Source organism: Pteropus vampyrus, unplaced genomic scaffold (genome assembly GCF_000151845.1).
Source record: "Pteropus vampyrus isolate Shadow unplaced genomic scaffold, Pvam_2.0 Scaffold90, whole genome shotgun sequence".
Taxonomy (NCBI): Eukaryota; Metazoa; Chordata; class Mammalia; order Chiroptera; family Pteropodidae; genus Pteropus; species Pteropus vampyrus.
Genome location: NW_011888871.1, coordinates 2,337,880 through 2,352,914, shown reverse-complemented (window position 1 = coordinate 2,352,914; position 15,035 = coordinate 2,337,880). Strand labels below are relative to the sequence as shown.

The following is a 15,035-nucleotide window of genomic DNA, read 5'->3' as shown; positions in this document are numbered from 1 at the left end:
CCACGGCCAGAGCCCCAGCAGGATGGGATTCCGGGCCCCTCTTCTCCTCCTCCTGCCCAACCTCTGGGGGAGCTTGAAGACCAGCAGTTAGCAATAGATGACGAAGAACCAGGCCCAGCCTTTCCGCTGCCAGGATCTCAGGAGCCCAATTTGGAAAACCTTTGGGGGCAAGAAGCTGCGGAGGTAGATCAAGAAGTCGTTGCACTATTAGTGAAAGAAACAGTAAGTTTTGTTTTATTAAGTAAATAATTATAGACATTAAATAGGCTAAGTTTTCTTCTATTGCAAAAACGTGTGTGTGTGTGTGTGTGTGTGTGTGTGTGTGTACATGTACGTACATACGTACATGTACTTCATTTCCCTAAGGAGTATCCAGCTGGATACATAGAGGAGAAACTCTGAAAACATGAAAATTGAACCAGGATTCTTTAATCTATCCTTACCCCCTACCAAGCCCTCTGGGATTCTAGCTACAGATCACAGGTGCCCTGGTGCTGTCATAAGAGCAGTCATCCAGTTTTTAAAAAGGCATTGAGTTAACTCCAAAGTCAAATCCTTAAAGTGGGCTTATATAAGATTTACCTAGAACTGCACTGTCCAATGTGGTAGCCTCATGTTACTGTTTAAGTTTAAATGTCTTGCAACAAGTAAAATTACAGTTCTGTTGCCAGTGGCACCAGTCACATTTTAAGTGCTCGATAGCCACATGAGGCTGAATGGCTGCCATATTGGAAAGCACAGAATAGAATATTTCTGTCACTGTATAAAATCCTGTTGGATATCACTGATCCAGAAAGTAGTGAAGGGCTTTATGTCTGGGCTCGGCTTTCATTTGCCTTTGAACAGTCTCTTAACCCTTCTTTCCCCAGATTTCATCTGGCCCACTGGGTCATGTGCTTCTTGAGGATAGTGCTGTATTCATCTTGAGACTTCCTTTACCTAAGCAGAGATGTTCAATATTTATTGAAGTAATGAAGAATGGACATGCAAAATGGGGGCAGAGGACCAGATGATCTCTAGGGACCTTTCTAGATCCCATATTTTATGTAGACAGATAAATCTGGGCACCTCGTATGGAGTATTAAGCCAGACACAAACCTGCCTTATAGCCCTTTCCTAGACTGTAGTCATTTTATATACTTTTTGCATCTGGTTTTTATTACAGTTTGAAACCATTCTAGTGGATGAAATGTAAATGTTTTTATTCCTTTCCAGGAAGCGAGATTTCCAGATGTAGCAAATGGATATATTGAGGAAATAATTCATTTGAAGAATTATTATGATTTGAATGTGTAAGTATACCACTTGCCTTTTCTTTTTCATGGTGGTAAAATATACATAACAAATATTTACCATTTTAAACATTTTTAAGTGTACACTATATTTTCATTTTTGCACAGCCATCACCACCATCGGTCTCCAGAACTACTTCATCTTCCCAAACTGACACTCTGTATTAAATACTAACTCTCCATTCCCCACTCCCTCCCTATAGCCCCTGGCACTCACCATTCTACTTTATGTCTCTGTGAATTTGACTACTTCAGGAACCTCATAAAAGTAGGATCACATAGTATTTGTCCTTCTGTGACTGGCTTATTTCACTTACCACCTTTCCCAGGTCAGCAGTCCAGAGGAAGTCTTTTTTTCTGATTCATGCAAACACACTGTTGGTGCCAGCAACAGCCCTGTCTTTCCACCTCGGTCCAGAGGCAGCCACTATTGCCAGTTTTTAAACCAGGACTGAGTCAAGGTTTCATTGTGTATTTGTTAATATTTAGCGCCTTAATCTAGAACATACTTTTTAAAGAATGTCTTTGATTTTTTTTTCTCCAGTAGTTTTGAACATAAAAAGTTGAAAGGCTGTACAATGGACACCCATATATCCACCACCTAGATTATTATCTGGCATTCTACTGTAAAGAAGATTTTGCCTTTTTACTTCCTCCCGCTCTTTTTTTTAAAATCACTATGAATATAAGGTTTTGTATGAGTGGTGTTTTATAAACCAGTTACAATTTTTCTTTTTGATACTGAACTATCCTAAATTTGGCCAGTAGGAGGAGCCTCTTCAGATGTACCTGTGCTTTTTGGTATGACTCCATTAGCCTTTGAGCATGTCCTTACTTCCTAACGTGCCAGCTTGCCCTAGGCTTACCTTGAACTTCTCTGCCTCAAACCTAGAACCTGTCATTTCTCCAAGAAATCCAGGTTTCTTGGAACGAGGATTGATATTTATAAAGTAACATCGCTACTAGCGTGTCACTATTTCTAGGCCCTTTCAAGGGACAGACCAAAGAAATACGGTTTTTTAAATCATGAATTTATAATTTCCCATTCGGCCATTAACGTTACGGGTTTTTTTCCTCAGTCTTTTTAAGTTTTACATTTTGAGTTGTTTTTTCTTCCACTAAAAATGTAAATTCTAATAACGTTAATATATTAATTTTCTTTATCCTACAATATACATAAAATAATTTTTAAACTATAGTGCTAGTGTTACTACTAATACTAACTTTACTGAGTAAAGTGAATAATGCTTATAATTATTTCTGCAATTAGTGTATATTACACTAAGGCAAAACATTTAGAAAGTAGACCATGGTGAGTCATAGATTGATGATGGTGGTCAGTTCCGGAAATTCTGTAGCCATTATCTCATCAAATAAATAATCCCTTTGCCCCATTCTCTTTCTCATCCTGTAACACTTCTCTTCTCCCCATGTCCTCTATGCCTCTCAACCCCATCTCTCTGTCTCTGAGATACATTCCGGATTGTTTCTTCAGAGCTATCTTCCGGTTCACTAATTCTCTTTTCATGGGATGTAACCTATTAAACTCATCCGCTATGTTTTTAATTTTAGTGTCTACATTTTTCATTTCTAGTATTTTAAAAAAATTCTTCTGGTTATTTTTCTAATGTTTTATTTTTTTGCCTGTATTTTAAAATTTTTTTAGTTCTTTAAATACAATGAACATAGCTTTTTTGTGTTCTGCATGTTTTGAGTATGTAAACCACATGATAGCTGTATTATTTTTAATTAATAAACTTTATTTTAAGAGCAGTTTTAGATTCATAGCAAAGTGGAGCAGAAACAACTCCATTTTTAAAATGAAAAATATCTCCTAGACTTCAGTTCAACTAAAAAACAACCGATTTTATTTTTATGTATCCTTTTAGTTCTTGGAATGAAAACGGTTTTTTTCAGAGAGGAAATACAGTTTGGGGTATCTTACTTATGAAATAATGTTAAGTATGAAACATTTTCCATTTTTTTCCTTCATGGTGTTAATAATTGCCTTTAATAACAATTACTCTATTGAATTTTCCTCTTTGTTAAATATTTTGTTTGTTCATAGTTTTCACTAATGCTCTGATGAACATTATTCTGCATATAGCATTTTTAAAATTATTTACTACATGCCGAAACCCTAAATTACAATTTGGAGCCTGGGATTATAAACAAATTCATGGTCCTTGGAAATATTTTCCAGATAGCTTTCCAGCAGAGTTGTACCACTGTACATTGCTGTTGGAAATATGTGAATTGCTTTAATAATTCCTGATAATATTGAATAATGGTGCTAGGTTTTTTTGTTGTTGTCGACTGTACATAAAAGTAATCTAATATTTTATGTTGCATTTTTTTTGATAATTGGCTGGATGGCATTTTTCATATGTTTGTTTACTAATTGTATTTTCCTCCTTTGTGAATTGTTAACCCTTTTTTATTGAATTTTTTTGTTAAGGTTTTCCTGATTATGAAACATACTTGTTTATTTTAGAAAATATAAATAATAAAGTATAGACATAGCAGATTTAGTTACAGAATACTGATTTGAATAGGAAATACCAAGTGTATTTTTTAATAATTTATAGCAAATATTAAAGTAACCCTTTAGAAATTTTAGTATACCTTAATGTTACCCTCTCATTCTACAAATGAACATATTATTTTTTATCTATCTGCAAGATTAGTTGTCTGTGAAATATTAGTAAAATGTGACCAAATTGACAGATTCTGTGACAAGTTTGCTGTCCTGCCTCTTGAGTCTCATGTGTTTTTTCCTAGGGACCTAACTGACTAGCCTTTTGCATCATTCAGAAACAAATATTCATTCTTAAAGACATAAAAATTCTCATGAAGTCCAAAAGAAAGGGAACGTAAAGTAATTGTATTGAATTTTTTTAGACCTACAGCCTGATTTTCCTGACAGTGCTTTCCTCTCATCCCTGGGTCTTTAAATCACTGCTAGATGTAACCAGCTGGTCATGTTAGCAAGGGGGTACCTGTCCACCAGAGAACCTCCTATGATGTTCATAGGAGGTTCTCCTAGGACTCAACTCTTTGGCTGGTTAAGACTTTTCACTCACTCAAATTGGATCCAGACAGCAAGAAGTATCTAAGGAATAAAAGCTTGGGGTGCTAGTCTGGCTTACTTAGGAGTGCTTAGGAGTGCTTTCTCGAGACCCTTTAGTTTGTCAGGTGAGACCCTTTAGTTTGTCAGGTGAGATCAAGCCTGAAATAATAGGAATAGGTGGGCAGATCTGAGTTAGACCGGCCTCCCATTGCCTCGGCCCCAGGCTGTAAATATTAATGCATTGGATTGTAGCTTACTTCTGTAGAAGGGAAACTTTGTCCTTAATTATTTGTGTCATCAAAAGTCTGTTAACCTCCAGGAAAGTTCTGTTGGTAAGAGTAGAGAAAATATTAAATGGAAACGGTTTTTGACAGTTCAAAGTGAATGCCTCTCATTTCTGCCACGTGGAACTTCACATCTTATAGCAGCAACTCAGTACGTGAATTTCTTAATAGTGTTGAAAATATAAAATGAATTAAGAACTCCTAAAATGTTCGGTGGTTTTGCCCCCAGAAATTAGACTTACTATTCTACCTCTATATCATGCTGTATTATGTACTTTAGAAAATACATAAAAATAGAAAATTTTAAAGGATGAGATTTTTAAAAATAGAAATAGGAATTTTAATACTTTCTTCCAACACTTCAGCAGATCATCTTCCATGCACCCGAGTTGGAAACCACTGGCTTCACTAATAGGTGGCCATTCTGGCAAAGATTGCTGTTTTAACTTTCCACACATTTCTGGTATCTGGCAGTTTGTTGGCCTGTGGCAGCCACACTGACGGGAACATTACAGACAGGCAGTCGAATGGAGGAGCTGCCCTGCCTCTGGTGTGTAGTCCTTCAGGGTATGCGCGACTGGAGTTGAGTTGCTGGGAACAGTAGGCCTTTCCCCACAGGTAGTGGGTTCTTAGTGGTTGTTAACTCTCAGGTCGGCCTTCAGAGATCCGTGTAACCTACAGTGCTCATCATTTCGTCCTGGAACAAAGAGTTACCATTGATAGCAGTGCTTTTAGAGGGAGAGGTGCTCAGAATTCTTGTCTTCCCTTGCTATAGCCATGATATGGGAAGGGGTTATTTCCTGTCACTGGGCCTCCGGCACTGTGTTCCAGGAGATGGACATGGTGATAAGGACGAGGAGAGCTTAGAGAAGCAGCATTTGGGGCTCCCAGAAATGATGGTGTTGAAGTGTGCTGACTGGTTTTGGAGTAGGATGAGGAGGGGCTTTGCGGAGGGTTCTCAGAGGGTTGCAGAGGAAGTGTGCCCCTCCCCATTTTGTGGTCCCCAATCACTTAGATGAGGAGAGGAGCTAGAGGTAGACTTTTCCTCCATTCTCTTTCTGTCGGACCTGTCTTAGCATTAAAGGTCCACTATTGACACTGGACAGGAAGGACCTGGGAAGAAGGGAGTCAAGTGAGAATCATGGGTGGGGCACTTATGAGGGGGCAGAGTCGTCCTGAGAATCTGCAGGAGCAGAGGAGGGAAGGATGGGGAGAGGGACCTTCTTGGTAGTGAAGAGTCAGGCTGCACACCACCCAAACTGACCTCGCACTGTGGCATCATCCAGGAGCACAGTTTGTCGCCAGTTTTGGTGATTACAGGCTGAAGAGCGTTGCTGGTCAACACTTGTATTGTAAATCTGTGTGTATCTGACTCCTCCCATCCTTACCTTTGCAGTGTTACATAGTGTTGATAAAGAGGCAGGCTTGGGTTTCGTATTAAGAGCAGACCATCTGTTCCTTCACCTCACAGGCTGAGTAAACTGAGTGTCGCTCAGATCGCTCATAGGGATTTATATAACTGCACGGTTACAAAAATAGAGGTGAATTAACAGGGCTTTTACTTTTCTTTCTACGGCCATCCACCCTGAACGTGCCTGATCTTGTCTGATCTCGGAAGCTAAGCAGAGTCAGGCCTCCTGGGTAGTACTTGGATGGGAGACCACCTAGGAATACCAGGTGCCGTAGGTGTTAAAAAACAAAATAAAACATTTCCTTTATTCTTTTAGCAAACTATTTTTAATTGTGAATGTGAGTACATATTTTCCCCACCCTTTGTTATATAGTTTCCTGACAAATGGATACTTTTCATTTAAATTCTGTAGTTCTATGTAGTTCAACCAATAAGAATTTCAGTGACTTCATTACATTGACACCAACTAATAGAAAAACTTCAGAGGGGTTTGCATTCATCAGTATGTTTATTGCTTTGGAAGCTAGCAAGAAAAAATAGAAATTCATTGTAATTGTCTTATTTGTCTATTTGTTTCGTTTCCTGATCTGCAAACATTTAATTCCGTGATGGGCCAATTGTAATGTGTAACTAGGGCCTTTACTTTTCGAAATGTGTGTTTGAATCAATGGGCAGTTGTGGGGTCTGGAAGCAATATGAAAGTGACATCATTTATTTTTGCAGACTTTGTAATTTTCTTCTGGAAAATCCAGATTATCCAAAGAGAGAAGATCGAGTCATTATCAACCCCAGTAGCAGCCTGCTTGCCAGCCAAGATGAGACAAAGGCAAGTGCCATGCTCTTTTTTTTATGGTCTCTACCTAGAAATGCTCTGCTTCTTACATCATCTTTATGGGAAGAAAGTGCTTTGTCAGGACACATTTTTCAAGACTAGCCAGGAAAATAGGATTTCAGAATATACTTAGACTTCAGTGGGATTTCCCAACCTGAGCCACTTTGACATCTGTATTTAATTTCAATTCTCTCTTCCCTTTTCCATAAAATACAAAACAAATTCTCTATTTCTTTAATACCACAAAGCAAGTTTCTAAAATGAAACAAGAATTGGCCGAGATTTTTGATATCATTTCAGTTGGGATAACATTTTATCATCAAAAATTTTAATTACACGGTAAAGTCGAAAGATCTTACATTGATCACCTATATACCCAGCAGCAGTACTGTTAGAAGGTAACATTTTCTCTACTTTGTCACATATCCATCTCTCTGTCCATCGGCACATCTCTTACATTTTATTTCATTATAATGCACTTCAGCATAAATCACTACAACATCAATACACTGCCCAAACATACTTCATCATGTGGATCATTGCCTAGAGTTCAATATCTCTTCATGGTTTTGATGTAAGATTTATATACAGTGCACACACTTATGTCACCAAATCCCGCATCAAGATATAAACAGTTTGATTTTTAAATCTCAATTATTGCCTTCGTTTGTGATCCAAACTAGTGTTTCGTGTAAGTAGTTAAGGAAAGTGTCGTCCAGAACTACGTCACTCGGTCCCTCTACTCCCTACAAATTCTTCTATCTCTTTTACTTATTCCGTAGCCTGAAAACAATTAATTTTCCTAAACGTTTTGTAAAAAGAAGATGGCTGAAAGATCGGGTTCAAATCCCCAGCTATCCTTTTTTTGTAGCTCTAACTAGTGAAACTCGTCTCCAGACTCTGGAGAGCCGTTTAGCTTCTCCGCTTCACCATTTCTTCGTATCTGTTCAGGACTGGAACCTCTTTGTAGAGTAACTAGGAGTGGGATGGTTTTATTCTGGACTAAGCATTCCTTCAGGTGACTTCCCCTCACGGGACGCACACTGTCTGGCTCTAACGCTGTGCTCCTCTCTCTTTTCAGTTGCCTAAGGTAGACTTTTTTGACTACTCTAAGTTGGCTCCTCTTGACCAGCGCTGCTTCATCCAAGCTGCCGATCTCCTGATGGCCGACTTCAAAATGCTCAGCAGTCAGGACATCAAGTGGGCCCTGCACGAGCTCAAAGGACACTATGCAATCACCCGAAAGGTACACCGTTGGTCTTCCTGGTGGGGTCACACCTCTTGACTACTTCCTGTGATAACGGAGTGAAGAGTTAACGCTTGTGGAAGTTGGGATGGTTTTTCATGGCGAAGTGCTAAGGCGGGTGTCAGGGTGAAGCGCAATAGACAAAGGTGCTTGTGGATCAGGAAGAATCAAATGCAGAGAGATGCTAGATTAGAAGCAGGGGACGTTCAGGCAGGACCATGACGACGCGGGGGGGAATGAATTTTACTAGGTAATGCAGGGTGCCTGGAATGTGGGAGACGTGTCCAGGGCCGTTCCTCCCCCTCCTGCCACGGTGGTTGTTACCAGTTACATGAGGCAAGGTCTGTAAAGCGCCCAAGAGCCCGGCACTGCCCGATGATGAACGCTGGTCTGCCTCGGAACAGAGTGGGCAGCTGCTGAAAGAGCCCAGTGTTGTTTTCCCCAGGGCCCTAAATAATATTCCACTAAGGGCCAATGTCCCAAGGCTTAGCAGGGTGCCAGTCACCAGGTAACGCAGACGCGCCTTGTTGGTGAAGTCCACCGCGTGGATCCTGTCTCATGGCAGTCAGCCAGGACAGGAGAGCTGCACCAGCAGGTCTTTGGCTAGTTCCTCTTCCTCTCTTCTGCCATGGAATCCATTTCTCCTGTTAAAGTTTTCGTGATTCCCAGCAAACTGCTTTTTTCCAAAAGATAAACAAATGGGAAGTTATTTTAATGGTTAAAACACCCACGGGGTCTTAACTCGGAAGAAGGTAAACCCCCAGGCGGATGTGGCCTCGCGCCGAGTGTAGATTGCCAGGAAAATCCAGGCAACTGTCATTGAACTCCTGATTGTAGATTAATTTTAAGTAAAATTTCTCTGAAGGGAATACAGAGTTAGTCCTTTCTGTTTCTAAATCTCATTCCCCATGTTCGCTAACTAGGAAACACCTGTACTGTCATTGAAAAGTGAATGAGCTTCCCCCAAAACTAGTGGCTGCAAGAAAGCTGGGGCTGTTTTATTGCGAGACCCTGCCTGGCAATCTACTGCTCCAGTGGTGCCTCACACCTTTCCTGAGCACGCAGGGAGCCCAGAGGAAGAATCAAAGGGCAGCAGCAGGAGACGCCTCCTGTGGTCTGTGGCCCTCGTTAGTAATGTCCGTGCCACCGGTGTGCTCATCCCACAGCCCACTCATTATTTGGTGGGAGTGTGTACGGTTTTGTGGCTCATTTTCATTTATACCTTCCTGTCCCTTTCCTCGTCTTTCTGGCTCTTTATGGTTTTTTATGGTGTCTGCTTGTTTTGGTGGGTGGTTTGAAAATTTACAGGGTTTTGAAATGAGGTTGGGCTGTTTGAATAAAAGTGGCGTGTTTAAGGGAGAGTACTGTTTGGCAGGAGCTAAAATCTGGCATGCTTGGTTACAGCTGAGAACTCCTCCCTGCTGTGTGCAGATGGTGCCCAAGAGCTCTGCCCTGTAGAAAGTGACACTCATGGGGACAGGGATGAGGAAGACACGCCCAGAGATGTTTTGTAATTATGGCAATAACATGTTTTCCCTGTGCATGGCCAGGCTGCTCCCCACATACGACGATGGCTCAGGGAAGCATGTCCACTGTGAAGACAGAGTCACATTTCCCTGAATTTTTTTTTTCACATTTTGTTACAAACATCAAGCATGTATAAAAGAGGTTGTATTATAATGAGCCCGTGTTCAGTCATCACTCAGCTTCAGTAATTACCAGCTACTACCCAGTATGGTTTCATCTTCACCCCACCCGCTGCCTCCTCCCAGACTGTTTTGAAGCAAATTCCAAGGCATCATCTATCTCATTTCCTTTTCATCCATGACTCTATTACTGTTTACTTTTGAAAGATAAAGAGTCTTTTTGGAAAACTATAATCAAAATACCGTTATCACAACTTAAAAATCAACATCATTAGATATCCAGTCTATGTTCAAATTTCTCTGAATGTGTCAAAATCATTTTAGCAGTTTGTTTGGTTATCTGGGGTTCCAAGTAAATCTCTTTATTTTAGTTGGTATATTATTTCAATCCTTTTTAATGTGTAAGTTTTCTCTCCTCTCTCTCCCAGGCTGCAGTCTCTGCAGCTTTTTTGTCATCAAATGCCCATTATAGTGTTTTAGGTCATCCCTCAAAGGAACTTTGGCCATTGTCACAAATATCCTAAAAATCATACCAGACTGTATTCTTGATCTTTGGTGGATATTTGATTTGTGAACATGTGCAAGCCAGAGGGAGAAATGCCAGATAATAGCAAAAAGGAAATTTATTCTTCAGTGATCTGTTGTTCCTGTGTCCTTCCCGTTAGGTTTCTTGAATACTTACTTTGTGGTCGTTACTGGCTCTATGCAGGGAACACTGACATCAGTAGAACACGAATTAGCTTCCTTCCAAAGAGCTTTAAGTCTGAGAGTTTTTTTAAAAAGATTAAAACAGTGTGATGAGTATTATAAAAGAGAAGTACATGAGAGAACACTAGGAAGGAAATGAAGGTGTCATTCGAACAGTCTCAAAAAAATAAAAGATGTTTTTGCTAGAGGAGTGATATGTGCAAAGGGTAAGAGGCAAGAAAAAGTACTCGCGGTGCATTCGTGGTGTGTAGGTGTGAATTATAACTAGCAGATCTCAGAAGGAAGGCATTCAGATGACCTAATTTTATGTGGTCTACGTAACTAGACCTTTAGTCACTGTTACGTGATGATCGTTATAACTATTAAGTAAGATTTTGTAGGCTCCTTTAAATTTGTAGACAACATTTTGTTTTAAGAAACAGTTCCCTGGCAAGTACCAGTTTGTGTTCCTGTGTGTGGATTTTTATTTTCTGCGAACTAGAAACATTATTTAAATGGGACAAGGTAAAGCTCATTGCAGTCAGAAGCCTCTGTGTTTTATGCCAGTGCAATGTGGTTGAAAACTCAGTGAACTACGAGTTTGAGCTCTGCGTTCACATTCCGGTTTCATTGGTTGCTGGTAAATGACGTCTGCCTTGTTTATAAAATGCAAATTGTGATGCCTGTCCTGCCACCTCCCCTGAATTTTTACAAATGGTCCTGGTTCACGGTGGAGTATTTATTTGGGGGTAAAGCTGAGTAAAAATCAATTAGTAATCCTGCAGCTGAGTACAAACATGAGTGACTTTAAGATTAGTATCTAAGGGTTTGTAGGGAACCCTTGGAGTCATGAGAATTCCAGGAAAAAGAAACAAGAAGCAAAGGAAGCAGTCCTGCAGCCATGGAGGGCATCATCGGTGGAGGTAGAAAGGTAGCAGGATGAGTGTCGTTGTTGGCCAGCTCTTGGTGGGGTTTCACTGAGTTCAGATCCTAGCGTTAATGAAGGTATGATGGGACAAGTTCCTTCTCTCTAAGCCTTGCTTCACTCTGCTGTAAAAGAACTAATACCTCCCTCAGGAGATCATTGTGAGAATCGAATGAGATACGGAGTAGGAAGGTCCAGGTGTCGGGCTTATTTAGCTCATGGGCAGTGTGTATAGCAAATGCCTTATAATCCCCCAACTGAAGAGCTTGAAAAGGAAGGGCTTGGAGGTGGGTTAGGATGAGGAGTGATCCTTCTCTCGTCTGTAACTAAGGCCTTTTGTTTTGCTGTCCTACCACAGAGATACACAGGTGTTTCTCTAAGATAAGTGGGTCAGAATGTGATTTATTAGCAACATTCTTATAACATGTACAGGGCCCTATAATCTTTTGTTCAGCAAATCAGGTGTTAAGTATGAACTGTGCAGGTGGCTGAGGATACACCCTGAGCACTGGTGCATCCCTGCCCTCCAGAGGCTCCCAGTCCAGTGGCGGAGATGCAACAGTATCAAACAGAACATATATAATTACAGCTGATAAGTATTTTGAAAGAAAAATACAAGGTGCTTTGAAAGAGTGTAGTAGGACATAAAGTAGACTAAGAGGCTCCAGGAGGGCCTCCCTGACCAAGTGACATTTAACCACAAACCTGAGTATTATTTAAGTTGGAGTTCAGGAAGGGGGCGTGGAAGACAATGGTTCCATTTCCTGGGATGAGGACACTGTAAGAGAGCCGATCTGAAGGGAAAGGATCGTGAATTCAGTGTGGGAGACGTTGGATTCCCAACATGCCGAGTGGGGTCCGTGAGACAGCCAAGTATAAATTATTCGCCGGGTGGTTGAGTGGGCAGCAAAAGTGGGAAATACAGACAGGAGAATGGATTTAGGGTCATCAGTATATGGGAGGAAACCTTACCAGCCTGGACGAGGTACCCTAGAGGGTGACGAGAGCCGAGGCTGCCCCAAGGACTTGGCAGCATCTAGGGACAGAGCAGAGAGGATGGCGGAGGAGGGGCAGCGCAGGGAGGAGGCAGGAAGCAGGAAGCCAGGACAGCGGTACATTGGTCTGCATTATTAATACCTCTGAGACGTCAAGGTGAGGGCTGAGACGCAGGAGTTAGACTTGATCCTGTGTTATGAAGTAGACTAGCAAGTGGCATGGTGGGTTCGATGCCAGATTGGAGGGAGTTGCAAAGCTCGTAGGAGGTGAGGTGATAAAACAATGTGTGGCTCGCTCCTTTGGTAAATTTGGCTACAAAGAGGGGCCAGTAACAAAGGGGAAGGATGCCGAAGGAGGAAGGGTTTTCTTTTTTAAGATGACAAAGACTTGAGCACACTTAAATGTCTATTGGAAAGATCTAAAACAGGGAGAAGCTACAGGTATGGCAGGAGAATTTTGTGCTCCGGCGTGCAGTACAAAGAAGGGGTAGTTATAGGTGAAAGCAGCGAAGACTGGGGGCAAGTGGAATGGGCATGTTCACCTGAGGGACACCATGTAAGATGGCCTGTGAAATGCAGCTCGCTGGCCATTTGTTACATGATTTAACCTGTACTTACTCAGGGACAGTTTGAGCAGTTTCTGTTATGTCGCCCTTGAATTTGTCAGCATTTTGGTTCTGCCATCGTAGCAGTTTATGAAAGAGGAAAAAAAAAATGAAATGCTACCTGTTTATTTGGCCACTAACTATTTCTGTAAGGTGGGCAGGAGAGAGAGCTGAAACTGAGTCAAAATGAGATTTGGGCATTGCCTGCGTTTCACATATTCTTCTGTCCCATCTATAGTACTAACCTTTTTCTCTTTCTCAATTTTTAGGCCTTTTCTGATGCCATTAAAAAATGGCAAGAGCTATCGCCAGAAACCAGTGGAAAAAGAAAAAAGAGAAAAGAAATGAATCAGTATTCTTACATAGATTTCAAATTTGAACAAGGTAATGGCAAACTGCGAGTGTCACTGACTGTGAAGCTTATATGCAGAACTGTCCCCTTCCTGCGCAGCCTATGAGGGATGTCGTGGTACAGCTGCTTAGGGAGTGTCTCCTGGCCAGTCCGAGGAGAGTTTTAGAAAGTGGCTACAGTTGTCTTCTTCCTTCTTTCTGCTTAGGATACACTGTGACAGGAAAACGTAGCGAAATGTCAGAGAATTTGTACATGGAAGAGTTTGGGGACACTCTTAAGTTTCGGAAAAAACTGGTCTTGGATATTTGACGAGAATTAGTTTTATCACTAGTAAAAACTGTCTAGACCAGTGAGATTGATTGCTTACTGCCGAGGGGGTCACTTACACCCCTGAGAGTGGCTTCTCACAGGAAAAAAAACAAGCAGCTCTTAAGTAGCCACTGTTTATTTAAAATTCTGTTATTCTTATTGATGAAGTAACTGCTGAAAGCTCTTCGAAGAGGTTGCTTCAGGTCTGATCCCCCCAAAAGGTAAACTTGTTGAATTTTGCAACAAATTTCATCTGAGTTACTGTGTCCAAGAAGAGTCCACTAATTTTCCTATAGATTGCTTCAAGAAGGAATATTTCCATTTCCTTTTCATTTTTCTGTTATATCTGTATTTAATTACATAACTTGATTTCAGGTGTGACTGAATGGAATCTCCATGAGATAGCTATAGAGTTGGAAAGTGTTTGAATATATGAACTCTTCGGGACCTAAAAGAAAATGCCCTAGGCTCTGACTCCTCAGGTCCCCAAGCTAGTCCGTGGAGCAGTGCCCTCCTGACATGGCATTCTCACAGGTCTTTGGCAGGGTGAGAAAGTGGGGATAGCGTGTAAGTGGTTTTTCACTCAGCTAAATTTATCCACATTTTAGACTAGGAATCCCAAATATGTAGCCATTCCATGCCTGTTCTGACTGTAAGTGGCAGAGAAAGGAAAGTCCTGCTTGATGAAGTGATCCACTCCATTGTTGGTCAGCTGTCTCTTTTAGAAAGTTCTTTTATACCAAGCCAGAAGTTACCTTCCTGACATTTCCTGCCATGGTGTAGTTCTTAACCTCTGCAAACACTTGGAGTCTGTCTGTCGCTGCTTTGTCATTCTGATTTGCTTCTGTGTGCCCTTCTCTAGCATGTCGGTATCTCTTGGAGAGTTTGGGTGCGCTGGGCTGGACCAGGGACTCAAGTGAGGTCTACTGTGTAGAGACAGCGGCTGAGGTCTAGATTCTGTGTTTAAGCCCACGTAGCCCAAGACCATCATGGCTTTTGAAAATCAAAATAGGTCCCACCTTTGGCTCACATTCAGCCTCAGTCTTTTCACCCACCTTGCTTTTAAGTCACAAAGCTCTCTCAGTTTTGCTTCATCTGACATTTTTCCCTATTAATGTCATCTCAGTTCCAGCCCATTGTTTCAGGTATATCCCTTTAATTTTGGATTCTGATTCTTATACTACACTTATTAGATCATCTTTAAGGACACTAGAAGTTAGAAAATACACTTGACATACATTAGTAGTTTAATATTTGTGACTTATAGATACACTTAACCTTTCTTCTCAGCAGTTTATAAGCACATAGGCTAAGGATCCTTCACCTGTTGCAGGAATCCCTTCACCTTTTCAGGTTGTTTTCCATCTAGTCACTGCTCTTT

The 15,035-nt window shown here is 41.1% G+C and overlaps 1 protein-coding gene and 1 pseudogene across 1 annotated transcript in view; both read left to right on the top strand.

Annotated features, from left to right (window-relative positions):
- Positions 1-15,035, top strand: part of RNF216 (ring finger protein 216) — a 40,881-nt gene that overhangs the window by 1,564 nt on the left and 24,282 nt on the right. The window contains exons 2-5 of the mRNA XM_011363832.2: positions 1,216-1,292; positions 6,781-6,883; positions 7,971-8,135; positions 13,263-13,377. Coding sequence (XP_011362134.2) covers positions 1,216-1,292; positions 6,781-6,883; positions 7,971-8,135; positions 13,263-13,377 — 460 coding nt within the window. The remainder of the gene's footprint in view (positions 1-1,215; positions 1,293-6,780; positions 6,884-7,970; positions 8,136-13,262; positions 13,378-15,035) is intronic.
- Positions 6,215-6,335, top strand: LOC111742298 (annotated as a pseudogene).